General features: G+C 44.6%; 1 protein-coding gene across 1 annotated transcript in view; it reads left to right on the top strand.

Moving 5' to 3' along the window:
- RIPK2 (receptor interacting serine/threonine kinase 2) overlaps window positions 1-27679 on the top strand; it is a 330649-nt gene that overhangs the window by 259079 nt on the left and 43891 nt on the right. Inside the window, exons 7-8 of the mRNA XM_085605314.1 lie at window positions 2522-2607; window positions 15893-15985. Coding sequence (XP_085461440.1) covers window positions 2522-2607; window positions 15893-15985 — 179 coding nt within the window. The remainder of the gene's footprint in view (window positions 1-2521; window positions 2608-15892; window positions 15986-27679) is intronic.

The following is a 27679-nucleotide window of genomic DNA, read 5'->3' as shown; positions in this document are numbered from 1 at the left end:
TGGAATTCGCTCCCTATTTCATTGAGGCAGTGCTCGGACCAACTTCACTTTAGAAAGACCATAAATACATTTCTGTTCTAGATGCCTCACATAGTACCAGCGCTTTCTTGTATGTCCATAAGCGCAGAGATACCCCTTCGGGGGTGATTCAGGCACTATATAAATAAAATAAATAAATAAAAGATTTATTATCACAACCAGTTGCTGAGAAACTGCTCTGGATTGCATATCTCTGGCACCCCAATAAGGAGGTGGCATGCTTTATAACATATTGGAGGCTGCGAGGAGTTGATAATATGAGAGAGTCACCTTCTGTCATCATCTATTTAGTTGTTTTGTGCTTGAGAAAGCCTGCTGAACCCTTTCTCTGCTGTAGTCATGTCTCAGTAAGGGGCCCTTCCTGTGCTTGGTCGTCTGGGCCTGACAGGGCTAGCACATCACTGGTGCTTGCAGGTCTCAGCGAGCCCGGCAGATGCCCCACCAGTCGGAAGGCATAAGGAGTCAGCTGCCCCTCCTCGGCCCCCTGCAGACACATCTCATCCCAGAGATGTTTGAGGAGGGTTCGAGCAGCAGTGCCTAGGTACCACCAATAGAGGTGCTTGTTTCACCAGCCGTGCCTTCTTCCCGCATCAGCCTGGCCAAGCGACATCAGCTGCCAAATGAGTGGGGTCTCACACCTCGCCCTTCTCATCCATGGGTTGGTATCATTCCAGAGGGGTGCAGTAGGTCAGGATGTGTCCTGGGTAAGCAGGATTCTGCAAGATTGATAATGTGCTTGGTGGAGCTCCCTTAGGACAAGACCTCTGCCTCACATGTCAAGACACACACGTGGATAGTGGTTCCTGTTTGGTGAGCTCCTGTTCAGCAGAGCCTAATCTCTTTCAAATGTCTAGTTGAAAGTGGTGTGCAATGGGTGAGCTTGTAAATGATCAAATCCACAATTTCTAAAATTATTTTTGTTGCGTATAGTATATGAGATATAGAACTAGTAAACAAACGTGTGAGTCATACCTGTCTTATTACAGTAAGGAACCATGTCCAACTACAGTTTGATACAGCTGAATGGCAAATGAAAGGATCCCCCGACTTTTGCTGGCATCCCCTGACTTTTTCCCATTACAATGGTAAGATCTCCTTAGTCCTCTGCCTCCGGACCCCCTGCTAAGCCAGGGAGTGGATTTTGATGTCTCTTCTCAAAGGTGAATTCCACATTATATCAGCAGCAATGTTTAGGTTCACATTGCTTATAGCAAGTTGTAGGGGCAGTGGTCAGGCTTCAAAAGGACGCAGTCTTCCAATAACAGGGATTTGAATTTAGTGTGCTCTGACTTGCTCATCTTTTCAGTTGTTCAGTTGTAGAGTTTATTCGGAAATGACTAAAATCTGTAAAATCATACAGTTTAAAATACACTACAAATTCAGTTTACATAATCACACCTGCATTTCCATCTACCATATTCAGCATATGTTTAGTGTTTTATGGTAGTGTGAAGGTTGGAAAAAAATGATTAACAATATATTCTAGAAATGAAGTGCTGTATACCTGCACCCAGCTACATTAAATTTGTTCCTATGACCCCTGTTCAGATTAACAATGATACATGTGTTTAGGTTGTTCAAACCAAGCGTTAATGACATAATTTGAGACACAAACATGCAGTGCCTATTGAGCGATATTCAATTGCCTTACATCTATGTCCTTCTGACGTGGAGTTAGCCAGGCCGCTCCTGCTGTCCTATGAGCTGAACACATGAATAAAACATGGACAGTGTCTCATCTGCCATGTTACTAAGGAAGTAAATGAGAAAACTTTCATGAAGACAGACTAAACGCCATCTTTGTTTAACTCTGGGATTGTTCCGTGCCTAAATTTAACTAAAGACTCTTAGTGATGGGGGACTTGATGAAACCTAGGGACCGATCTCAAAATAAGCAAAGACCATTGAACTGAAAGTTCTTCCCAGAGACTCATTCCCAGTAGAGGACTTGAGGTGTCTCCTGACTCCTGTCCAGTGACGAGCAATCCCACAAATAAGGAAACTTTTATTTAGCTCAGGAGGATTTTTGATGTAAATTATGCAAGGGATTATACATGCTATGTCTAAATCCAGAGTGTCTAGTAAATTATCTGTGCATACTTGAGCATTTAAATTGGTTCATTCTCTAATCCACATTAATTGGGGGATTGTTAGGTTTGCCATCCCTAAATCAGGCCAGAAGAATCTACATTAGCTATTTCCCCTCATTTCAAGTTTCACCTATCATTTTTCGCATCAGGTCAGTATAGTACAACATACAGCCTTTACAAGAACTGTATCACAAATCATTTCTTCATAGTGACTGCCTCGTCAACATTTTCCACCTGCTCAGTGACCCAGAGGGTGTTAAATACCTAGATGTGTCATTCTTACTAACTGTTTGGAGGTGTGGTAATCCGCCATTTTTGCAAATGAATATTGTGTAAATTTAATTTACAAATAATGCTATCAGTTCTGTCTACAATTCTTTGATTTATTTTAGAATGTTTGATAGAACTGGAACCTATAACAGAAGAGTTTGATGAAATATTTATATTGGAAGCTATTCTGCAGATTAAAAGATCCAGAGTAAGTTTACTTCCACTCCATTGACATTGTACATATGTTGTATGTGTATGTTTGCATTGTTTGTATAGAGAGAACCTAGCTGAAGGGCTGTATGGCCTTGTACATAGTGAGGGCTACAGCCAAAAAGTATAGTCAATGGGCGATTTTCTTAGAGCAGGAGTGTATTGTTACTAGATTGTTATGAAGTGCTCTTTAAAGAGGGACATCTTCAGCTCTTTCTGAAATTGGAGCAGCGTTGTGTGGTAGCAAAACCAGTGACAGCATTTCAGCACTAGTCGTATACATTAGCAAGAAAGAAGCTTCAAGGTCTAGGGTGAAAGGGCAAATCCACTGTCCAGACATTTTTCATGAATGCTTTATTGCTCTTTGAAAATATTCCCATAACAACACTATTTACACATGTATTCATTTTATTTAACTTATGCACTCATAGGATCACAGGATGCTAGAGCGCCAGCAGCATCCTGGAAGAGATGAGAGGAAAAACAGAAATATACTTCACTTTTGGTAGGCGGTAGAACCAACACATTTACAAACTAAAACTACAAAAGTTAAACTACCACCAATAAAAAGCAATGAAGGGCACCTGGTTAAATCTTGTAGCATGTATATTTATTTATATTATTTGTATTTTTTATTTATTTGTGATTTCTGTGATGCCAAGCGCCATTTGCTCGCCTCAAGCATGTCAAGGGGGTTAAGAACATGGTTTAATCTTTTCTAAAACAAAGTGCAAGTGTGTTTGTTTGCTGTAACTTTTAAATCAGTTAATAAGAAAACTGAAGTACACGTTGATGCAATTATTTAATTTGACAGTTGATGAGGCAGACCAAAAAGCCCAATACTGTTAAGGCACATGGAGAAATCATACATTTAGCAAAAAAAAGAACTAGGCAGAATATAATCGAAGGAAGTGTTGCATTGTGTGAGTAAGACATTCATAAATGGCTCAAAGCATCTTGAAACCTCTCCAAACAGATCTATTTGAAATTTCTTATTATGAGACATTGCATTCCTCCATATGCTGCGTAGCTGGTGATCTCGCAAATGTTTGGGGATTTCTATCCCAAGTTTCATTAAGAAGCCCTATGGGCTGTCAAGATAGAAGATCTTAATTGATGCATTTAAAAAGGCGCTGATTAAATGTGCAAAATGTGTAAGACAAAATGTGCAAAACACAATGTCTCCGCTGAAAATGGCAATATTGAATCCGGGTCATGACTTCAAGAAGCAGGTGATGATCAAGGACCTGCATGGCATGTGCCTTTGATGCTTGGCACCATTCATGACTCAAAGTCATGTGATAAATGGGCCGTCATGCACACAAAGTAATTCAGGAGCGGGAAGCAGGTCTCTGTCTCCAAATATAAGAAGACTTCACCGTTGAGATGTCAGTTCCTCTACCTCTCCCAAGTTGCTGATGGTGCTTGTGATCTTTTTATAGAGGCTGTTCCCAAATGAGGTCCCTTTCCTGTTTCAAGTCTTCCTTTAAGTCAAAAAACATTCCATCAGTGCAAGAAAAGTAAGGAGGCCTTCCATCCTACCATTCGAGAAGGTGCAAAGGCATTAATTGAAAGATCATACCTATAAGTAACTTCTGACTCAATCCAGTTTTGCAATTACTCCCAGGCTGCCTCAAGTTCTCTTGACCGCCTTTGAAATGCAGCAAATATCAGCCTTTAAGAAGGCCATTCTGCAGCTCTTTCAGACACTTCTGTCCCCCTCTGGTGTATCTTCTGGCCACCATAGCCGCAGGCGGCTCCAGTTGGATTTCTCCCGACGGAATATCCTTCGGCACCAACTGACCTAGTTGGACCTATTTCTGGGTCTGTCCCATAGCTGACCTGCACTTCTATCCTGGATCCGTGCCAGTCCTTTCTGTGCCAGTGACAAAACAAACTCCACCAGCCCCATGCTAGAGTCCAACACTTGTCTTCCACCACGAGCTGGCATTGGCCCACTCCAGGCGTATGTCACACTACATGGTTGCAGTAGCACAACCAGTGAGTATACAATCACTCCCTAAACCTTGACATCTGGCCTGACACAGCACTGTTGTGTAGTATAAGCCTTTCTCGAATACCTTTCTGATATATAAAGTGTGAGTGGGCTACCACTGGTACCTAGTGCCTTTTTCACTGTATTTGTATGAAGGGCTACAGAAATGCTGTATTTACAGTTGCCTACTCGTGAAATTAAGGAAAATTTGTTAACTGAGATCCATCAACCAGGTCGTACCTCTTCTGAGTCACATTTAGTGAGGCCCTGACGGATAACCTCATTGACACCTGGTCTAGGTCATACTTGGGCTGGTCTACAGAACTCGCCACCATCCCAACCTGTGCAGCAGCTGCAACCCCAGTCCTTTCAAGGCAGAGGTCATGGCAGCTGCCAAAGCCTGTCACGCCAGCATGGGCAACTCTCCTGTAATTCTTCTTCCCCTGAGGCAGCGGCTGCCATGTTGCTTTAACCTGTCCTCACATGCACATACTCCACTGGTCGGACTCAACATTTCCTTTTCTGCAGGAAAACCATCACATCAGACAGGTGGGTCTTGCAAATCATTCAAAGGGGCTACATCCTGCCTTTAATAACTCCCCCCTATCAGAGTGAGTCCACAGCTCTCAGCGGAAAATTCTGAAATCTTGCTGCACATGTCAATCTTCTTCTGGCCAGGGGTGCCAACGAGTGTGTGGCGACTTCGAAAAGAGAGGAAAAGGGTGATATTTGCACTACTTCCTTGTCTCGAAGAAGGATGGAGGCCTCAAGCCTATACTGAATCGTAACCCACTGAATGTTTTTCTGTGGAAAGACAAATACAATTCAACCTGTCTCAGATTCTTACTTCTCTGGACCCAGTAAACTCGGTGGGGCCCCTGGACTTGTAGTACCCTTATGTTCGAGGCATATGAGTTGCAGATCACACACTAGCAAAGTAGATCACCATCTGGTGTTGGGCTCGGATGCTTGCACCTTGTTGTTGTCTTGGAAGAAGTCTTTGTAGTCACGAGATAGGTGACTCCTCCCTTGGACGATAGTGCGCATGGGCATCAACTACATCTTTAGATTGTTTTTTTCCGCCGTTGGGTTCGGATGCAACTTTTCCGCTCCAGTTGGAAATCTCAATTTCAAACTTTTTCGAAGTGCAAAACTTCCAGAAAAACCATCGAATCACTTTCATCTTCGACTCGACTTCATCGCCTCGATTCCGGACGTCGCCGCGGGCCGCTGGGCCTATCCATACCGTAAGGCCTACGGCTCATGGAAAGGACGCCATTTAAAAAATGCCCTCAGTGTGGAGCAAAATTTCCGCACAGTGACCATCACAAAGTCTGCAACCTGTGCCTATCACCTGAACACGAGGAGTCCAGCTGTCCAGCCTGTGCATCCTTTCGATCGAAAAAGACGATTCGAGATCAAAGGGCTAGACGACACATCATGGCACAGAGACCAGCTCCGGGAACCAGAGGACATCTTTGATGAAGGCCCCGATGTCCCAGAGGAAGATTCTGAGGATCTCGAAATCATCTCAGAGGCCGAAGACTCAGACGACCTCATCACTCCCGGGCAACGTGTGAGTACTACTGCCCCTGCCCCAACCCCTCCAAAGGCAGTGGTCAAGGCTTCGCCTGTTGGCCCCAGTCGAGACCGAAAACATCCTTCAGAAGCCCCGCCTCCGGGCTCAGGTCCGAAGAAAAAAGACAAGCCTTCCGGTAGCTCGAGACCGAGCAAACCGCATGTAATTGTCCCGCTGGCACCTTCGGCACCGCAGCCAAAAGAACACTCGGCGCCGACACCTTCCACTGCCAAATCGGCCCCGAAAACGTCAAGACCCATAGATAAGCCGGCTTCGAACATTCCCAAGCCTCAAGATCCAGCTTCGGCTCCGAAACTAACATCCTCGGCACCGAAACAAACGGCTAAGGACTCTAATACGCCTCCTAAGGCCAAAACCTATAAGGATCAACCACAACCTCGCTTGGACCCGAAAAAATTGGCACCGAAAGCTGTTACCGAGGAACAAGACCTTCTTCACCCAGATCCTATCGATCCAAGGCAGAAAAAGATTTATATAAACCCAAAAACAGGACATGTCACGGCTGTGCAATGTAAAAAACGAAAACTGGACACACCATCTGCTGCAGTTCCTATACACAAGAAGGACTCTGCAACATCGCCTATGCCCCCTTCTTCTCCTACACTCTCTATTAACCCACCTCCTCTGTCTACACCGCCCTTACCTGTAACTTCTCCACCGCATACACCACCTCCTGATGATGATGATGACCTTGGGGGGGGGGGGGGGGGGGGATGATCCTAATGACCCGTTTACGGATCCAGATACCTCACTTCTAGATGATTGGGCATTCCCTATCCCAACAGACCTCCCAGACCCACAGCCATATCCCTCAAAATCATCTGCACCAGATGATCACCTGGGGTTTGACCAATTATTAAATAGAGCTGCACTTTATCATGGTGTTACAATGCACTCCGACACACCAGAGGAAGATTTCCTCTTAGATACGTTTGAACAATCCCAAAAGTCAGTGCAAATATTACCTATGATCAAAGGAGTCATTAAGCATGCCCCTGAAGTATTTAAAGATCCCATCCGTGCCAGGGTTTTTAACCCTAGAATAGAAAAGAAATATTGGCCTGCCCCTGAAGATCCTACTTGCATCAAAGGACAGTTGCCTTTGGATTCTCTAGTCGTTTCCAATGCTAGAAAACGTGCCAACTCCCAGACCTCCGGAGATGCACCACCCCCGGATAAAGAATCCAAACTGCTAGAAGCTTCTGGCAAAAGGGTAGCAGCACAAGCAGCTAATCACTGGCTTATTGCCAACACCCAAGCACTACTGGCACGATATGACAGGCCACACTACAACCAGTTAGAAAATCTATTACAACATCTGCTTGAGCAGTATAAAACCCAGGCAAATGGCCTCATCCAAGAGGGCAAGCTAATTTCAAATACGTCAATTAAATGTGCTTTTGACGCAGCAGACACTGCCTCTAGATCAATCAGCACCAGTGTACTCCTTTGACGACATGCCTGGCTACGCATTTCAGGCAAGAGGTCCAAACTACCATACTCAGTCAGCCATTCAACCAAGAACATCTATTTGGGCCGGCTGTAGACACTGCCCTTGAAAAAATGAAAAAGGACACCGAGACTGCTAAGTCCATGGGAGCATTACAGTCTCCACAAACGCGTGGCTCCTTTTCGGCGCTCCTTCTACAGAGGAGCCTCCAAAAACACGGGCGCAGACACCTCATCTACATTTAAAGCCACTAAACAAACATCCCCCAGTAGAGGATATTTTAGAGGTGGATACAGAGGGAACAACAACAAAGGACGAGGTAATAACAACACTCGCACCTCCCCTGCCACAAAACAGTGACTTTCCTCCGCTCCCCCCAGACCATTCGACTCGAGGGCAGACTAACACAGTTCCTACTTGTCTGGAATTCAGGCACCACAGACAGGTGAGTAAGACAAATTATCTAGTATGGTTACTGTGTGGAACTTACGGCTACCCACCCCCCCACACACACACATACCACCCAAACAGCGTCCAATGTCCGCAGACCATCTTACGCTCCTCAAACAAGAGGTTCTCTCACTGCTTCAAAAGCACGCAATAGAGCCAGTTCCCTTAGAGCATCAAGAAACAGGGGTATACTCAGTGTACTTCCTAATACCCAAAAAGGACGGGACTCTGAGACCAATACTCGACCTCAGACCCCTAAATCTGTATATACACTCAGATTTTTTCCATATGATCACTCTTCAACAAGTGCTCCCACTGCTGCAACAAGGCGATTTCCTTGCCACACTAGATCTCAAGGACGCCTACTTCCACATTCCCATACATCCTGCTCACAGGAAGTACCTAAGGTTTGTGGTGGACGGACAACACTACCAGTTCACAGTCCTTCCTTTCGGAGTGCCCACCGCACCCAGAGTATTCACAAAATGTCTTGCAGTAGTAGCAGCACATCTCAGAAGACAACAGATTCATGTCTTCCCGTATCTAGACGACTGGCTAATAAAAGCCAAGTCATTCAACCAATGTGCTCTATACAGTCACCAAACCATCCAAATGTTACACAACTTGGGGTTCACCATAAACTACCCCAAGTCGCATCTCCAGCCCTCTCATATACACCAATATCTAGGAGCTACCATAAACACCTCCACCGTGCTAGCATATCCCAGTCCAGCCAGGATAGCCAGTATACAAACTCTTATCACAAAATTTCAAAACCAACACTCTCTTCCAGCCAGTGTTCATGCAGCTCATAGTCATGATGGCACCTTGCATCTTCATTGTGCCTTATGCTTGACTTCAAATGCGTCCCTTACAGGAATGTCTAGCGCGTCAGTGGATCCAGGCTCAAGGACAACTTACAGATCTGGTGTTGGTGGACAGCCACACACATCGCTCTCTGCAGTGGTGGAACATAGCAAACTTGTCCAAAAGGTGGCCGTTCCTAGAGCCTCTTCCACAAATAGTGCTGACAACAGACGCATCACTCACAGGATGGGGAACTCATCTCCTCGGACACACAACTCAGGGCAAATTGACCGGAAACACAACTCAGGGCAAAAGGATCACTCAACAGAAAGTGCTCCATATCAATCACCTAGAACTGCTAGCAGTATTCCTAGCACTAAAATCCTTCCAACAACATGTGCAGAACAAGGCTGTCCTCATCCGGACGGACAACATGACAGCCATGTATTACATACAAAAACAAGGAGGCACACATTCTCTGCAGCTGTCCCAGCTCGCACAGAACATTTGGAGATGGGCCATTCCTCAGAACATATACCTACTTGCGGAACACCTTCCAGGGGTTCACAATCAGATTGGCGATCTGTTAAGTCGCCAGACACAACAGATTCACGAGTGGTAACTACATCCCCAAGTTCTACTGCCCTTTTTCCAAAAATGGGGCCAACCAGACATAGATCTGTTCGCCACACACGAAAACGCAAAATGCCCAACCTTCGCCGCCAGGTTTCCGCACCCGGAGTCAAAAGGCAATGCAATATGGATGAACTGGTCAGGGAGATTTACGTATGCTTTTCCGCCTCTCCCACTCATTCCACTAGTGGTACGCAAGCTCAGGCAGCAATCTCTCAAACTGATCCTAGTAGCTCCCACATGGGCACGCCAGCCGTGGTTCACAACACTACTGGAACTCTCACTAGTTCCACACCAAAAACTGCGTCTCTCCCCGTCCTTAATAACCCAGAACCATGGAGAGATCAGACATCCAGATCCAGGTCAACTGAATCTGGCGATCTGGCTCCTGAAGTCCTAGAGTTCGGTTACCTTAACCTTCCACCTGACTGCATGAACATTATCAAAGAAGCCAGAAGACCTACTACTAGAGCTTGCTATGCTGCAAAATGGAAAAGATTTGCCATTTACTGCACTAACAATAATATACACCCACTAGATGCCTCCATCCAGAACATCATTTGCTACTTACTACATTTGCAAAGATGTAATTTAGCATACTCATCCATACGTCTGCACCTAGCAGCACTAGCAACTTACTTACAAAATCGACAGCACTTGTCACTCTTTAGAGTGCCTGCGATCAAAGCCTTCCATGGAAGGACTTAAAAGAATTATTCCTCCCAGATTACCACCCTGTCCGGTGTGGAATCTAAACATTGTTCTTATTAGGCTTATGGGACCCCCCGTTTGTACCTCTACATAAATGCGAACTACAGTTCCTCACATGGAAAGTAGCTTTCCTTATCGCAATCACATCTCTTAAAAGAGTAAGTGAAATCCAGGCTTTAACCATACAAGAACCATTCTTACAATTACATCGTAACAAAGTGGTTCTTAGGACAAATCCAAAATTCCTTCCAAAAGTCATATCTCCTTTTCATCTTAACCAGTCAGTGGAGTTACCAGTGTTCTTTCCAAACCCAGACTCTGTAGCAGAGAGAGCTCTTCACACCTTAGATGTTAAAACAGCCCTTCTTTATTACATTGACAGAACTAAATCTTTCCGTAAAACAAAACAATTGTTTGTAGCTTTCTCTCCACCACATAAGGGTAACCCCATCTCCAAATCTGGGATTGCTAGGTGGATAGTTAAATGTATCCAAATATGCTACCAAAAAGCTAAACGCACATTAACAGTTCCCCCTAGAGCAGTTTCCACAAGCAAACTAGGGGCTCCCATGGCGTTCTTAGGGAACATTCCCTTAGAAGACATTTGTAAGGCAGCCACATGGTCTACAACACACACCTTCACTAAACACTATTGTGTTGATGTACAAGCAAAGCAACAAGCTTCTGTGGGCCAAGCTGTCCTTAAAACTTTATTTCAAACTACTGCAACTGATACAGGTGACCACCGCTAGGGGAGATACTGCTGTATAGTCTATGCTAGTGTGTGATCTGCAGCTCATATGCCTCAAACGGAATATGCTACTTACCAGTATGCATCTGTTCTTGGCATGTAGAGCTGCAGATCCACACACGACCACCCACCTCCCTGGGACCTGTATCTGTTCCAGTTCTCTCTTACTTAGATATACACACATCGACATCTCTTTTTCTTCTACTAACTCCATCATTTCCCATCATGGCGAAAAACAATCTAAGGATGGAGTTGATGCCCATGCGCACTATCGTCCAAGGGAGGAGCCCCCTATCTTGTGACTACAAAGACTTCTTCCAAGACAACAACAAGGTGCAAGCATCCGAGCCCAACACCAGATGGCAATCTTCTATGCTAGTGTGTGGATCTGCAGCTCTACATGCCAAGAACAGATACATACTGGTTAAGTAGCATATTCCTTTCATATAGCCGCCCTGTAGTCCCACAGGCGTTATTCGCAGTTCCTATTTGCCATGCTCCACTCCAGCCTTACCCTGTCCTCTCGGCCTTTCAAGAATGTGATAGCAGTTGTGGATGCCCACCTTGGAATTTGGGGATCCATATGTTTCTTTATATTGATGACTGACTGCTTAAGATGAGCTTGCAGCAGTCAGTAGTAAACCACATCAGGACGACGGCTTTAAGCTTATGACATTTTTAGGATTTTCCATCAAGAAGCGAAAGTCTCACCAGGTCCCCAAACAGAGGATTCCCTTAATTTTGTCTGTGCTACACATGGTGGCGTTCAATTCCTTTCCACCACTGTTGTGAGCCTGGGGCATTCATGAAAAGATGTTGATGTTTCTGATAGATATTTCTAACCACATATTCCCCAACTTAGAATATCCTCCAGGCACCAACCTAGATCTGAAGACTTTTCCAGCAGTGCACTCTATCCTGCTCCAAAATTGACAGAGCAGAGCTGCATGGAAATCCCACCCATGTAAGCGGATGTCAGTTTCTTGTCTTTTAAATTTTCGTGCTCTCCGAAGAGAAGAGCGAAACAATTATTGGTGACAGATTGCTGATCTCTAACTTGAGAACTACTTAGATGTTAGAGAGGCCACTCAACAGACCTTCAGAATGGGTTGGCAGCGAGAAATCTGCAGTTACTTAGAGTATCTACCAGAAAAAGCAATCCTAAAGGTAAGTAACTTGTTCTTCTAATGGTTAATTCTAACTACTGATTACTCATCTTAGAATAGAAACCAAACCAGTACCTCCTAAAGTAGGAGGGTCTAAGGAGTGTACTTAAATCTAAAAATCTTCCAGAACCGAACAACAACGTTTTGTTATCACCATGCCTGGCTATCAAGGTAGTAGTGCTTCCTGAACATTTACACTGAGTTCCCTTCCCAGCCAGCAGAAATCAAGGACAGGCACTCTTCATGCCAACGTAGTCAAAACCTCCTTGGCCCTAGTAGAATTGGTTTCCAAGACTTCAGGGGGATGTGTCTTGGCAAGAGTGTTTCAGCACTTGATTTTTGAATATATATGCTTTCATTGTTATGAACATTTAGGGAGTTAGGGCCCTATTTATATGTTGGCGGTGAGCATACCCTATCGCAAGGTAAAGCTTGCTGCTGCCCAAAGTGTGCCGGATGGTGATTTTTTCACTTTGCTCCAAATAAATCAGTCACTGAATTTCACATTTTTTGATTGTCTTTTGCCTTCTTTGCTAGTTTTCCTTGGAGAGCGAAAATAACATAAGATTTTGAAAACCATAACCGCTACATCCCCAAGCGGATTTACACCAGCTGTAATATTGTGGAAGTGGGTCAGTGTGGCAAAAATAGGCAAACTGATCCGGCTTCATCATTCTTTGTTTGCTGATGATGATAGAAAAGGAGATATTTTTACCCCAGCCTGCCAAAAACCTCTTCGCTCCTCCTTCATAATTAGTGTAAGCCGATTTTTAACCCTTTTGTACAACGCCTTGTTTTACTAAGGTTTCAAGGCCTCCTTCAGCATCCATAGATTTCTTTGTGTTGGTTACAGCATCTTTTCTTGAAGCCTGATCCATTTTGTCATTGAAGATGTCCTCCACCTCTTTATTGCTGACACTTTCATAATTCATCTTTACTAGGCTATGTGTAGTGCTGGCAGACTCTTTGTTTTTCAGCAAACCTGTCAGATATTTCCTTTCTTAGCGGCTCAGTTTTACCTTCCTTTTCTACAGATTTGTCACCTGTCTGTATCAAAAACTTGTAATACATTTGCTTGTGTCTTTAGAAAGTAGGAGTTTCTTCAACCTCAGCATGAGTCCTAGTCCTGTATTTCTGTATTGCATAGTCCACTGCTTAATTTGAGGTCGTGGTTTCCGGTGCCACGGACACTTTATTCACAACACCACATGGTGGCACTGTCCATAAAAATGTTGAGATTAGCACACAAACACTATTTTATAATTCAGTATACTTTAGGAATGACTAATATCTGCCACCAATGCCATTCTTATAGCTTTGAGTGGCGTAGAGTACTCTGAATTGTCACACTGTTAGAAGTGAGATGGCTACTAGTTATGTTGGTACTGTCATTGGCAGCGCTTGCAAGGGCAATGGCTGGTACAAGCGGCGGAGGCCTCCCGAGAAGGCCTTTGACTGTTAGAGGGTCATTACGATGGCTGCCGGTGGAGGATGCCCCACAATCGTGTCGGCCAAAGCCCGCCCGCCAAATGTAGTGTGTGTGGTGGACGGAAAGTCGGTCCGCCACGGGTCTGACAGCAGCAATCGTAACGATTGCTGCTGTCGGACCGCTCACATCAAAAGAATGGTGGCAGAGCCTAGCAGGCACCAGCCACCATATTATGATGCTGCAACCCCGCCAGCCTTCCCATGGCAGTGAAACAGCCTGGAAAGGCTGGCGGGGATGTACTTTGGGGGCCTGTTGCGGGCCCCTCTTGTGCTCAGGGGGTTTCGCTGTGCACTGAGGGGCACCTATGGTACCCCCCTACATTTCCCTGCACCAGGTGGCCGGCACCGCATGGTGCCTGCCACGTAGTTCAGGGAAATGCAAACAGTGCATTTCGAACATTGCGGCGGGTGCTGCAGTTAGCAGCACCCTCCACAATGTTGGAGATAGACTAAGTGACCGCCACAGTGGCGGTCGCATTGTAATCTCATGTATGGGACCGTCGCCTTACAGGCAGACGGTCCCACTCTCCGCAACAATGGCAGACGGTCTTAGGTCCGTCCGCCATCGTAATCACCCCATATGTCTTTTACAAATGAACCACTTGCAAAGTCCTGACATTCACGACATTTCTGTAGAAGTGAGTTTCATCATGAACTCACTTCTCAGCACACCACCAATTTTCCACATAATTTTATGAGCACAATTAAATGAAAATACAACGAAATCGAGTTCAATCTCTGGTTAGCGTGCTGCCAGCATTTCACACATGATTTATATATTATGATTAAAGGACAGTTCAGAGGTGTTAAAATAATTTTCCTCAGTGGCCACAATGGGACATGTGTACAACAAAATGTCGAAGCGCAGAGCTGTGCCAAATTTGGCACCATAGTGCAAGGGTCCCTTTGTTGCAGGGAATGATTGTTTATGGCCTTTGTTGCAGGGAATGATTGTTTATTTGCAGGTAAGGTGTCCCTTCCTGCACATAAAAAATCTGTAATAACTATTTGTTACTTCAGTGTGTGCTGCATTCCGAAGCACACAAAGAAGCAGCAAATCGTCATTATTTAATGATTGTTTATGTGCAGGAAGGGACACGGACACTTTCTTGCACATAAACAATCAATATGTGTGCAGCAGAATGCAGCATACATGAAAAAGCAAAAACGAGGAGAAATAAAAGAATTTTTCCTTGTGCGCCATTCTAACGCCTACATGGCTTCGTTTTGGCGCTGCCTCAGATTTACACCTTGTAAATCTGGGGCAGCGTAAAAAAGCAATGGGTGTTACTGTGGGACGCCTATATCAACACCCATTGCATGCCCCTTTAACTCAGATAACTGTGTGAAAGATTAGCATATTTACAAAGCGGCGTTAAACCAAAACAAAGGGCTTAATGCCACTTTGAAAATATGGTGCAGGGCATAACGACACCGGAGCGTAAAGAAAATTGACGCTACGTGGTGCTAGGGGCTCGTACATATGCCCCAATGTCCCTTACAATGGACCCATTCAAAATTGTTAACGACCAAGTAAAGCCTTAGGTTGACTTCTGGACCCTCGGCCCATAGAGGGGGCATGGGCACTTTTCAAAACAAGTTAACAAGATTGCATGTTGAAGAGTAGTCTTACAGAACCTATAGTATTCATGCTTGAATAAGAGCATCAGCCAGGGTGTAGAATCGGATATGATGGTGTTCTAGTTGTAGTAAATTAATTACTGTATTTTGAGCCCTCTGACTGCGTGCATTCTGTTCTGAAAATGTGAATGCGGCACAGTGGAGGGGACATCTAGTGTGCACCATTGTATTGAGTACGGTCATTTTCTTTCCTGGTTAGCTCTACTAACAGTACAAAGATTGCTGAAAACAGCCCACAAGATGCCTGTTGTTGAGCAGAGTACACATTTGAGTTCCGTTACACAGGTTTGGAGGGGTGTCTACAAGCAGTAAACGTGTAATAAAACTGGTAGTAGGTTAACCGACAGACATGGTATGGGTGGTAGAGTTAGGAGTTGGTGTACGTTTTGTAAATCTCTGGGTAAACCTGGTGCTCCAGCTGTGCATTTTAGTGCAGAAGGGGTTAATAGGATCTGAAAGTATGGACCACATTGCATGATTTAATTAGATGAATGGTGGCTAGTGTTGCTAAGACCAAAAAAGCCTACGTTACTAGATATATCTTTGAAATGAGGTATTCAGATTATTTTTACAATATTAAACTTTTTCAGGTGAGGAATAACCTCAATGCGGAGTCTAGAATTTGTCAGGAGTCTATAGCCGAACCGAAACCTCTCAATGTCCTTGAATATGAGACACAGCAGGTAAGCTACATTGTTTGTCTGTGTTGAATAACAGTCTGTTTCTTATATGGAGCGCCATACAACACTTCTGTGGACTGTAAATAGCAGATGGTAATATTACCCATCTTATTTTTACTCAATGTTTCACTCATAAAGATGGAAGCCTGACGTGGCTTTCACTGTACTGAAGCACAGGTATACAATTTGAGTGTATTGTAATAGACATACCTTTAAAATGATGACTACTTTTGTACTTAACCTGGACATCTGGTCATTAGTTGCATTCAGATATTTTGTTTGTGGCATGATTTTTTATTTTCATCTCTTTTAATTGAACATTAATTTTTAATGCATGTTTAGTTGTTTTATTTTTCATGGTTGACTTCTGTTAAAAAAAGTGTTTATTTGTCCATTTGATTGTTTTTGATTTTCTATCTAAACCCTCTTAAGTATATTTCCATTGAACAAGTATTATCATTTCTTATTACTTAGTCTCTCTACCTCCAATCTCATATTTAGATTAAACCTCTTACGTCGGATAAGGGATTGTATTCCTGTTAGCAATTTTATTTATTTATCACATCTCCCTTCTTAAGATTTACATATTACCATTAAGTGAGCGTTGAATAATTTTATAAATCTGTCTCTGAATTTACATCAACGTGTCTACATCATTGAGCATTTGTGACTTCCCCAGAAACTTCCACTTTCCCATTGCTGTCGCTGAAATAATATTGTCATGGCACTTTGGGTGCTGTTTTATTTGAGACTAAGGGACAGCAAGAACTATCTTGCTTGTTTTCCTTTAAAAACCCTTTAGAACCTAGTACTGCTCCCTCCTGTTTTGAGCCCTAAAAGAAGGTAAGTATGTATGTGTTATTTCTATAGTGGAAATCTAGCCAAAAGGCAGAGGAGCACTGTACATGGTCAAAGACCTGCATAGAGTTAATGAGTAATGCGAGAGAGAGGTGGTTTATGGACCATTAGAATACTATATCAATAGGCTATTCCTCATGTACTGATGTAGTAATGATGTAATGCTCTCTAAAGAGGTGCTGTTCAACAAAAAGAGAGCAGCATTAGGCAGTCATAATGGATACAGGTATGTTGTTTCAGATCCATGGCGCACAGATATAAAGAACCTGCTGCATTTTTTACACTTTCTAGTCTCCAGGCTGATGGTGTACTTGCTATGTGTGTGCTGCGTACCACTGAGAACCACCAGAGATGTTGGTCTTGACCATAAGATAAGCGGGGTGTAGGGTACTGTTCATGATGGCTTTAGAGCTGCAAGTCCTGTCCCAGCTTCCCAGGCAAGCAGGTCTCTTGACTCTCTCAGCGGAGCCTTCACCTTCCCTCCTTCTGCTCGCCTCCTCCTGTCCATGGGTAAGTGTTGGTGTGATACTTATACTCTGCTCTGCTCCGTTCCACAGCTCCTGTGCAAGTCAGACTCATTTTGTAGCAGCATAACCCGTGCCCTTTTTTGTATAGCTGTGCAGCAGTGTAATTGGAACTGCTCACTTTATTGGCGTCATTTTTTCTCTTGTCTCTCTCACGCTGTTTCCCGCCTCCCGCTGTTTCTTCTTCCCACTCCCCCCACTCAGCACCCTGTCCCTCTCCCAGGACCTACTTAATTGAGGCCGCAGTGCAGTCGTGCCACTGGCACGTCAAATGCATGCCAAAGAAAAACCAGTTTCTGCCCGTCCGTGCTTCGACCTTGCCCAGCTCTAGGACCCCTGATACTCCCACAATCTACCAGGACACCTTCAAGGATCTCCTGACCCTAGACCTCAGGCAATGCAACAAAAGATGCTTCACGTCCTCCCAGCGATCAGCCAAAGGACCCTTCACCTGCTGCCACTGTCGCTTCTCCTGCCACACAGGACCTTCTGCCTGCACTTGACCCTGCACCTTCCAGTTCACAAAACTATGAACAACCCAGAACCTCTCCAATGCATCTTGCTCAGTTCCCGCTCCCTCCTCAAATTCGCCACAGAAATCTGGGATACCATCACCACCCTCTTCCCGAGTTGCCTTCATCACCGAAATGTGGCTCAGCCCGTCCTCGAACGCCGACATCGCTACCGCTACTCCTGATGGCTTTAAGATGATACACCAAGACTGCACCAACAAACACAGCGAGGGCATCACCATCATCTTTAGGGAAACCATCCAATGCACCATTACCAATTTCGGCCCGACACCCCTCATGAAACACCTCAACTTCCATTTACAGTCTGACACCAAGACAATGAAAGAAGTCACCCTCACCTCCAGGTCCCCAAGACCCTGACCAGCTTTCTGATACGTCTTCTCCAACCTCATCGACCCCCTAGCCATTGGCTCCCACCACTACATCCTACTTGGTGATCTCAATTTCCACGCTGTTGACCCCCAACATTGGCCTCACCCAACTGATCACCAAACCCACTCACAAAGCCGGACACACACTCAACGTGATCTTTACCTCCAGTGCAGGGGCAAGGTAACCGAGAACCAGTGGACACAGGCACTCATGACCACACAACCAGAAACGTCAGCAGACCTTGACCAGGCTTTTCAGAACTTCTCCGCCCTGATCACCAAATGCGCAGACAGTCGCCCAGCTGAAATCAGCAAAAGCCAACAAATCCTCAAAACAAGCCAGTTCGTAAACTCCAGAGCTCCGAACCACTACGCGCAGCTGCTAGCGACTCGAGAGGCTTTGGCGTGCCTCTAAAAGCCCCTCCGCCAGAGCTGCTCACAAAGCAGCCTTCAGCAACTTCCACCTGCACCTCAAGGAAGTCAAGAGAGCAGCCATCACCGTCCACATCGATACCGTGTCCAACCACAAAAAGGAGGTCTTCAAAATAGCCAAGGAATTCTCCAGTCCCAAAAGCTGTAGAGAACAGCATCCACCCCTGCCAAGAATTCTGCAGCACCCTCTTAGACTACTCCCACAGCAAATTTGCCACCATCTACAACAACTTCGGCCCCCAACCCACCATCCTCAGCCTCGACAATCTCAGTCGAACACCAGCTGAACGATCACCACTTGGTAACCGCTTACCATTCAGACCATCACGGCGGCCATCCTCTCCAGGGTCCCCATCATCTTTTCAACCTCAGGACCAACCCAATCAGCAAGGAGCTCACCAGCATCCACAACACCTCCATCTCCACAGCAACCATCCAGGAAAGATGGAAACACACAAAGGTCAGACCCCTCCTAAAGAAACTCTCAGTCGATCATAGCGGCCTCAAATACTACCAACCCCTCTGCTCCCCTACCCAGCCAAAGTACTTGAGAAAGCCATCAACCAACAGCTCTCCGAATACCTGGAACACAACCAGCTCCTTGACGCTTCAGAATCAGGATTCCATGCCGACCACAACACCGAGATGGTGCTGATCGCTTCCACAGATGACATCCAAACTCTCCTCAACTATGGAGAAACTGTGTACCTTATCCTCCCTGACCTATCTGATGCGTTATAATGGTTCTGATGTGGCCTAAAGGTCTATTCTGAAGTGACCCTGTGGGAGGCACAATGATTAAGAGTAGGAAGTTAATTCTTAAAAGGGAGCGGTAAATAATATATAGAGAGACATGTAGGTCAATTTATGACAGGTGTTTATTCCAAAACAATAGTATTCAGATACAATTGTTGGAATAAACACCTATCATAAATTGACTTACATGTCCCTCTGTATATTACTCACCGCTCCCTTTTAAGAATTAAACTCCTACTCTCAATCACAGTGCCCCCCACAGGGTCACTTCCGAATGGACCTTTAGGCCACACCAGAACCATTGTTTTTCCTAAACAGCTTACCACCCCAGGTTCACATATTGGGGTACCCTTGTTGTCTCTTTTACCTATCTGATGCGTTAGACACCATCTCCCACCACACCCTCATCCTCAGACTCTACAACATCGGCATACAGCAAAACGCCATCAAGGGGATCACTTCATTCTTTACAGGACTCACAAAGAGCATGCTACTACCTCTCCTCACCTTCGCACCCAAGGACTATATTCTATTGATGCATCTGCACTACTCCCACAAATCAATTTGAGGATAATGATTACATTTTTATCCTCCAATTTCAAATTACTTCATATTGACAGTATGTTTTAAAAATTTCAATTGTACATTTATATATCTGTTTATATTTAATTTTCTAAGTAGTCGCAGACCTCCTGAGGAGACTTCGCATACCCCAAGGGGTCCCTGGACCACAAGTTGGGATCCACTGGCTTAGAGAGTAGCTTATGCTCAGTACAGTGGAACTGAGTTGGTTAGTGGCGGCAATCCAACGATCAGGGCTATAGTTCATATCTGTTTTTTATGATAGTTATGATAGAGACTGTAGGTCTGACTAATTTATTGTGAGAGTCATAGGAACTCTTACTGCGTTAAAGCCTGTAGACGGGTATTGTTAGATTGAATCTCATAGGATTATTGTAGTAGGCAATGATAGATTTTATCAGGGCAAGCTATATTTAGGACCTACTCACCCTTCTGGCGACAGGACAAACAGGTGTTCTGCTCATTCACTTTGTGAATGAGCATTAAAGATGCTTTAAACGTTGTTTAGGTGGAGCCTAGCGCAGCGCCCATGCGCTGCTCTATGGGAGGCTGCTTGTGAGGGCTCAAAACCTCTCCATGTGGGTCAGACTCCTCCCATACATCTGATTGGCCTTTGCGTGTGTCTTTCAATAATGAAAGCACGCAAATTGCCAAAGGCGGGTGCATGTCCCACCTCTTCTTCAAATGTTCACTCCCACGGCGTTTTGCTCTCGGGAGCGAGCAGCAGTGCGCCGGCTGGCAGCTGCATTCCTCCCTCGTCGTGGATCAGGTTACTAATTAGCAGCCTGCGCTCCATGTTTGCACCCCACCCACTCTTCTTTGTTTGTTCTTTGTAGCCCGGTCCGGTTTCACTTTAGGGACCGCGGACCGCGCTTGCTGAAAGTGATAATGTATTCTGACAGTGTGACCTTTATTCTCATTCATAAATGACCCCTCCCCATGTCGGTCCACTTTTCTACCCGTTGTAACCTCTATAATGTCTATAAACACCAATTTCATCACATCTCTCAAAGAGGCACACGTTTTGGGGTTAACAAGGCTTTGGCATGTTAACATCGTTTTCAACCCATCATGTGTTTTATTCATCTTTTGATGGTTCCTCATCTAGTTATGAGTTCCCTTCTAGTTGTGTTTCTTTCGTTGTACCTCCCGCTGTGGGTCCTTATTAAGGTTCTCTTATGGATGGATGTCGGGCAACAGGGGCGGTTGTTACCACTCTCTCGCTTATCCTACTAGTTTGCGTTCATACTTGCTTCCTCTACTTCATTGTTTTGCCTGTTGTCGGTTCCCTCAGACGTTCGTGTTATACTTGTCTCTGACTATGCTCTGTATTCCTTGTGGACTCCCCGTGTCTAAATGTACCTTGGTTTACCCACTGAATATGACAGCACAACACTGCTTCCCAGGTGTAGTGGTATTTGTTTCTTCTTCGGTTCTTGAGCAATATTACTGGTTTGCCTGGGGCTAGTTACAATGAGACTCCAAGTTGCATGGAGATTATTAAGTTATGCTCCATATATCTTGTTTGAAGCTGTGCCGTTCTGTGACCCAGAGAGTCCAGCCCAGGTCTTCCACTCTCTCACTGTCTCTCTCTCACTGACTGACTCTCTCCCTGACTGACTCTCTGACTCACGCTCTCACTGACTGACTCTCTCACTGTCTGACTCTCTCTCACTGACTGACTCTCTGACTCTGTCTCTCTCACTCACTGACTCTGACTCTCTCTCTCTCTCACTGACTGACTCACTCTCTCTGGCTGACTGACTCACTCTCTCAATCTCTCTCTCACTGGCTGACCCTCACTCTCTCACTGACTGACTATCTCACTGACTGTCTGACTCTCTCTCCATCACTGACTGACTCTCGCACTCTGACTCTCTCTCTCTCACTCTCACTGACTAACTCTCTCTCTCTCACTGACTAACTCTCTCTCTCTCACTGACTAACTCTCTCTTTCTCACTGACTTACTCTCTCACTGGTTGACTCTCTCACTCTGTCTCACTGACTGACTAACTGACTGACTCTCTCACTCTCTCTCACTGTCTGACTCTCTCACTGACCGACTCACTCTCTCACTGACTCTCTCATTGACTTACTTTCTCTCTCTCTCTCTCTGACTGACTGACTCTCACTGACTCTCACTCTCTCTCACTGACCGACTGACTGACTCTCTCACTCTCTGACTGACTCTCTCAATCTCTCTCTCACTAACTGACTCTCACTCTCTCACTGACTGACTCACTGACTGATTCTCTGACTGACTGACTCTCACTCTCTCTCTCACTGACTGACTGACTCTCTCAATCGCTCGCTGACTCACTGACTCTCTGACTGTCTCTCTCTCTCTCACTGACTGACTCTCTCACTGACTGACTGACTCTCACTGACTGACTCTCTCTCACTGACTGACTGACTTTCTCACTATATCTCTCACTGACTGAGTGACTGACTATCTCACTCACTCACTGACTGACTCACTCACTGACTCTCACTCTCTCTCACTGACTCTCACTCTCTCTCACTGACTGACTGACTCTCTCACTGACTGACTGACTCTCTCACTGACTGACTGACTCTCTCACTCTGTCTCTCACTGACTGACTGACTCACTCACTAACTGACTCTCTCACTGACTCTGACTGACTGACTCACTCTCTCTCTCTCTCACTGACTGACTAACTAACTGACTCTCTCACTGACTGACTGACTCTCTCACTGACTGTTATACAGGTACTATTTCCCAACCTTCACCATTCTATTATTTATGCCCCCCATAACAAAATAAATCCTAACAAGCAACCATTGGGACAGGCAGATAGAAGTTGCCAGCATTGAAAGGACAAAAAAACATTCAAGACATTATTTATTGTTAATACGTTTTTAATATGGTCGTTCAGTTGTACATAATGCTTTCTTGGTCATATATAAGGTAACAAAAATGCTCTGACACTTCTTGATTATAACTTTTCAGCATACTGCAGACTTCTGTACAGCACAGCTTAAAGACATAGGCAAAATCAATATCTCTGGCTAAACACTTATAAGATCCCAAAGGCGAGACCTATTGGCTATGCAAATGCTTGTTCAAGATACTGTTGTTTGGGGGTCCCTGTAACTCTGTGTCTGGCCCGAGAACCTCGTTGCTGGAGCCATACTTTGCATTTGTGTCTATCATGATGTGGTAATAGCCCCAGGTGGAGCTATTGTGTTTCTACAGTTCTATTTTTGAAGTAACCGTTTTACAAGTGATATCTAGATACATGTATGTTGGATTTTTTGTTGTTTTGGTCTTGTTTGGTTTAGATAAAGAGACTTTATTTTCCTAAACTGGTGTGGTGACCATTTGTGGTGTGTTCACTGTTACTGTGTGTTTGGAGTATAAGTACTTTACATTTTGCCTTTGGGATAAGCCTGTCTGCTCGTGTCAATCTACCAAGGTGGTGAGCAGAAGTTATCTGAATTGTGTTACTCCCTTACCCTGACTAGAAGGAAGGGTTCCTATTTGGACAAAGGGGCATACCTCTGCCAAAAGAGACCCCCATTTCTAAGAGTATTAGTCTACATAGTGAACTTTTTTACAGCAGTGATCTCAATTGAAATCTTATCTTGAGACAATATTCCAGGTGAGCAATTTTTTTTGTTTATTCGCCCCTTTTTTCCTTGATCCTCAGCGGACTCAAGCAACCACCTCTATTCTTTGGATGTGAATTTAGCCATTTGACATTTACAGGTATTCTGCAGTGTCCTGAAAGCGCTGCGGATTTAATCTTAATTGTTTCTTGTTTTAGATTTTTTCTTTATCTTCTATCACTTAACCTCTAGAACTTCTTTGAGCACTTTCTTTGCACATAATGGAACAACTATTGTATCAAAAACTGTGTGGATATATTACTGATTTCTAATACAATCTGAATTGTTATGCATAATTTTTGCCTCCCTTGCATTTTCTTTCATTCTCTGTCCAACCCAAGTGAACCCCCCTTCCTCATGTCTGTAGAATTGATCCCTTTTGTAGGCTCGAGCTGTGTTAATTGAATGTGTGTTCTCTTCGTGTTTTTGAGTTTCTCCATTAGGACCATTTTAGTGTCTGTATCGCATTACACCCAGGTCCTTTGGCTTTTTGGGATACCGTGTTATTTTGTAATGGCCCCCAAAAAAGGGGCATTTTCTCACATCCTCCAAACAGTGTGAGCAGCAATAGCACAGCCTTTCGCCACAAAATCTACTACAAAAGATTAGAGCTATTTTTCTGGAAAGAAAGTGACCACAGCACAATAGCAGTCTGTTTTTTAAGGCTCACCAATAGAGTAAGCTTCATCTGTGCTCACAGAACATAAATATCTCAAGTTCTGGTACTGAAAAACCCAGGGGGAAACCGAGATCTGGCCTGCATATGGGTCTTCTAAGACAGTTTGTTCTTTGCTGCAAAATACCTGCATACTTGTCAATTTAAAATTTGCATTCCACCCTCTTCATGCACATTTGGGCCATTATACAAAACAAAAAAAGGCAAATGAGTGATCCTTGCGTAACCCCACTTGGCAGATGCTTTTGTCACTGTTTACCAACACTACATCTTTGTTAATTGAACATTCAGTCCCTGTCCATTTGTTTAGGCTTCTTAACTTACAAGTTTTGAAACTTAATCAGAGGTAGAATATAGGGTAAATATGCGCACATTTTTTCTGTCCTTTTCGTTACAAATGCTTTCATTGTGTGCTACATTCCAAATGTTATGATGTGTCCAGTAACACTGAGGTTGGAGTAGTGATCAGGTTCATGTCATTGCATCACCTGCAGTGTTCCTCTGTATGTTCCCTCCCCCTTTTTTCTAATTATGATCATCTAAATTGTCTGTGCTTATGAAAATCATCATTTAGGATTTTAACGTTTGCTTCTTACTCTATTGTCATCCTGTTTATATTGTGACATTAGTATCTTCATTCATTTTTCCGTAAATATGTATCATATATTGATAAAATTATTGTAATTCCTAGTGTTACTAATGTTTATGAACAGTATTATTGTATTTTCTTGCCAGCTTTATTAAAATAGAAAGTATTTTCCTTTTTTGAACTTGTACCGCTAAGTACGCTTTTTCACTAATGATGGGGTTGTATTTATATGTGTTGTTTAATATCCACCAATAGAGGTCCCTATCTTATCTAGAGATGCCAGAGAGGCCTTAATGTCCTTATTTGTTTTGGACATCTGGCTAATACAATACCCTCTTTTTTTTTTTTTTTTTTTTTCTATTTTATCAATACAAAATCGAAAAGATTTAAAAAACAAACGACAGACAATTGAAAATGATAAAACTTAAAGAGAAATACACGCATGAATTTAATAGGAATCAAAAGGCAGGTACATATACTGATATCAAGGTACGTTCAGCAACTCGAAAAATTAATGATCACAATAATTTAGAGGCAATACCACACAGTAACTTATACATAGGGCTGCAGTGTAATCCAATACCGGTGAGATCTGTCATGACTGTTGTGACCCATTTGCGGAGGCAGGTGGCGCGGAAAGCTCCCGAACCTGAGTTTCATTGTAAGTACTGTATAAGCACCAGAAGTTCTTTAGGCGGTTCCGATGGGGGAGTAGTTCTCTATATGCTTCTGTTTGTGTATTGCAAGATATCATGTCCCTAGTCCATTGAAATAGGGGGGGGGGGGGAGGCGCGTGGATTGCTATTACACATTTAGCGACGAGATGGACCATATCCACTAAGCGTCTGATGGGTCTCTTTTTGGAGTAGCCGATGAGGGCCAGCAGTGGTTTGGGGCTAATCGTTTCTGTGTAACAGCACTTAATTCAGCAAAGACTTGTAGCCAAAAATTAGCAATAGTGGGACAACGCCATGCTAGGTGGAAGAAGTCAGCCTCGCTTCCTACACATCCCTCGCAATCGCCTGTATCACATAGCCCAAATCTGTGCAACCGGACAGGTGTATGATAAATAGGGTTAAGAAATTTAAACTGTATAAGGCAGTGTCGACCGTTAAGTGAAATGCGCTTGGTAGCCTCACAGCAATATTTCCACATGTCGTCATCTATATTGAGCTGTAGGTCAGCCTGCCACTCAAGTCTGGCTTTGACATAGTGGTTACGGCGTAGCTCCTGTGTCCTCGAGTATATATGCGAAACCAGTCTCCTCGGGGTATCTGTGCGAAGCAAGGTGGAGACAAAAAGTGCCTCTGGGTGCTCCAGTAACTCATCCCCAAGTAAATCCCGCAGTGCACTTCTAGGTCTCAAGTAGTGAAATGTGATTGGGGGTTGGTCACGGTTCGGTCAGCAACTGGTCATTCCAGTCTTTACCTGCCCCATCACTAAAGAAGGAGTCTATAGTGTACATTCCCTGGGAGTGTAGCGCCACTATCATTTCTGGCGAGGTGAGGAGCGGGAGCCACGCACACCATGCAATGGGGGTAAGGGGGGAATATATTATGGAGAGTGCTTGCTGGTTAAGGAATTTATGCCAGGCGTGTGTGGTGGCATTAATCGAATCAAGGGTCCCAGTGATTCGGCGTGGCGTACGGAACAATGCAGTCGCTAAATGAGCAGGAGCCAGCGTAAGGCGTTCTATGTGTAGATGAGGAGGGGGAGTCTGTTGATATAAACAGTAGTATGCATGTGAGGCTTGGGCAGCCCAGTAGTAGAGGTCAAGGTCTGGGGCTCCCAGCCCCCCCATGGAGTATGGGAGGACGAGGAGCTCCCAACTCGCATGTGGCTGTTTGTCGGCCCAGGACAATTTAATTTGTAGCGTACTAAGTGTGCCGGAAGGACCATTGGGATGTTGAGAAACAAAAAAAGAAATCTGGGAAGGACCACCATTTTCATGGTGGAAATTCTGCCTAAGAGGTAGAGGGGGGGACGAATCCATCTCGCAATGTCTTCTTCTAATTTAGTAATGGCGCCGCCATAATTTTCCCTGAACACTAGCTCAGAGTCTGTATTTATATTCCCAGATAGCGCACCGGGTCAGTAGACCACCTTGAGGGGAAGTCTAAATCTTCAGGGAGTGTCACTGGGGTGAGAGGAAATATAACCGATTTCGCCCAGTTAATTTTCAATCCTGAAAACTCTCCGAATCTCACTATTTCGCGTAGAACTGGGGACACATTTTGGGCTGGGTCATGAACGTATAGGAGGGTATTGTCCGCATAAGATGAAATTATGAGGTTGTACCCAGGGAATCAAATTCCCCTATGGCTATGGTATTTCTCGCAACGCACAGGCCAGTGGCTCTGCCACCAGGGCGTACAGGAGCGGGGAGAGCGGACAGCCCTGTTGAGTACCTCTGGATATCGCATGGGGAGCGGTGACCACATTACCCACCCGCACTCGGGCCACAAGGGCCATGTATAAAGTGTTGACTAGGCGTAGGAAAACACTTCCCAGCCCCATTCGTTCCAGGGCCAACAACATGAAATTCCACTCCACCAAGTCAAATTCTTTCTCATCATCCCAAATAATTGCGGCGGCCTTGGTGTCTGGTTTAGTTTGTTGGATTGCTCCAAATACTGTACGCAGATTGTGTGTAAGCGTGCGTCCTGGTATAAAACCAGCCTGTACCGATCCCACGAGGGTTGGCGTCAGAGGGGCCAGACGATTCGCAAACACTTTAGCAAAAAT

Source organism: Triturus cristatus, chromosome 5_1, assembly GCF_964204655.1.
Source record: "Triturus cristatus chromosome 5_1, aTriCri1.1, whole genome shotgun sequence".
Taxonomy (NCBI): domain Eukaryota; kingdom Metazoa; phylum Chordata; class Amphibia; order Caudata; family Salamandridae; genus Triturus; species Triturus cristatus.
The sequence above is the reverse complement of the archived record's forward strand: the minus strand, read 5'-3'. Positions and strand labels throughout refer to the sequence as shown.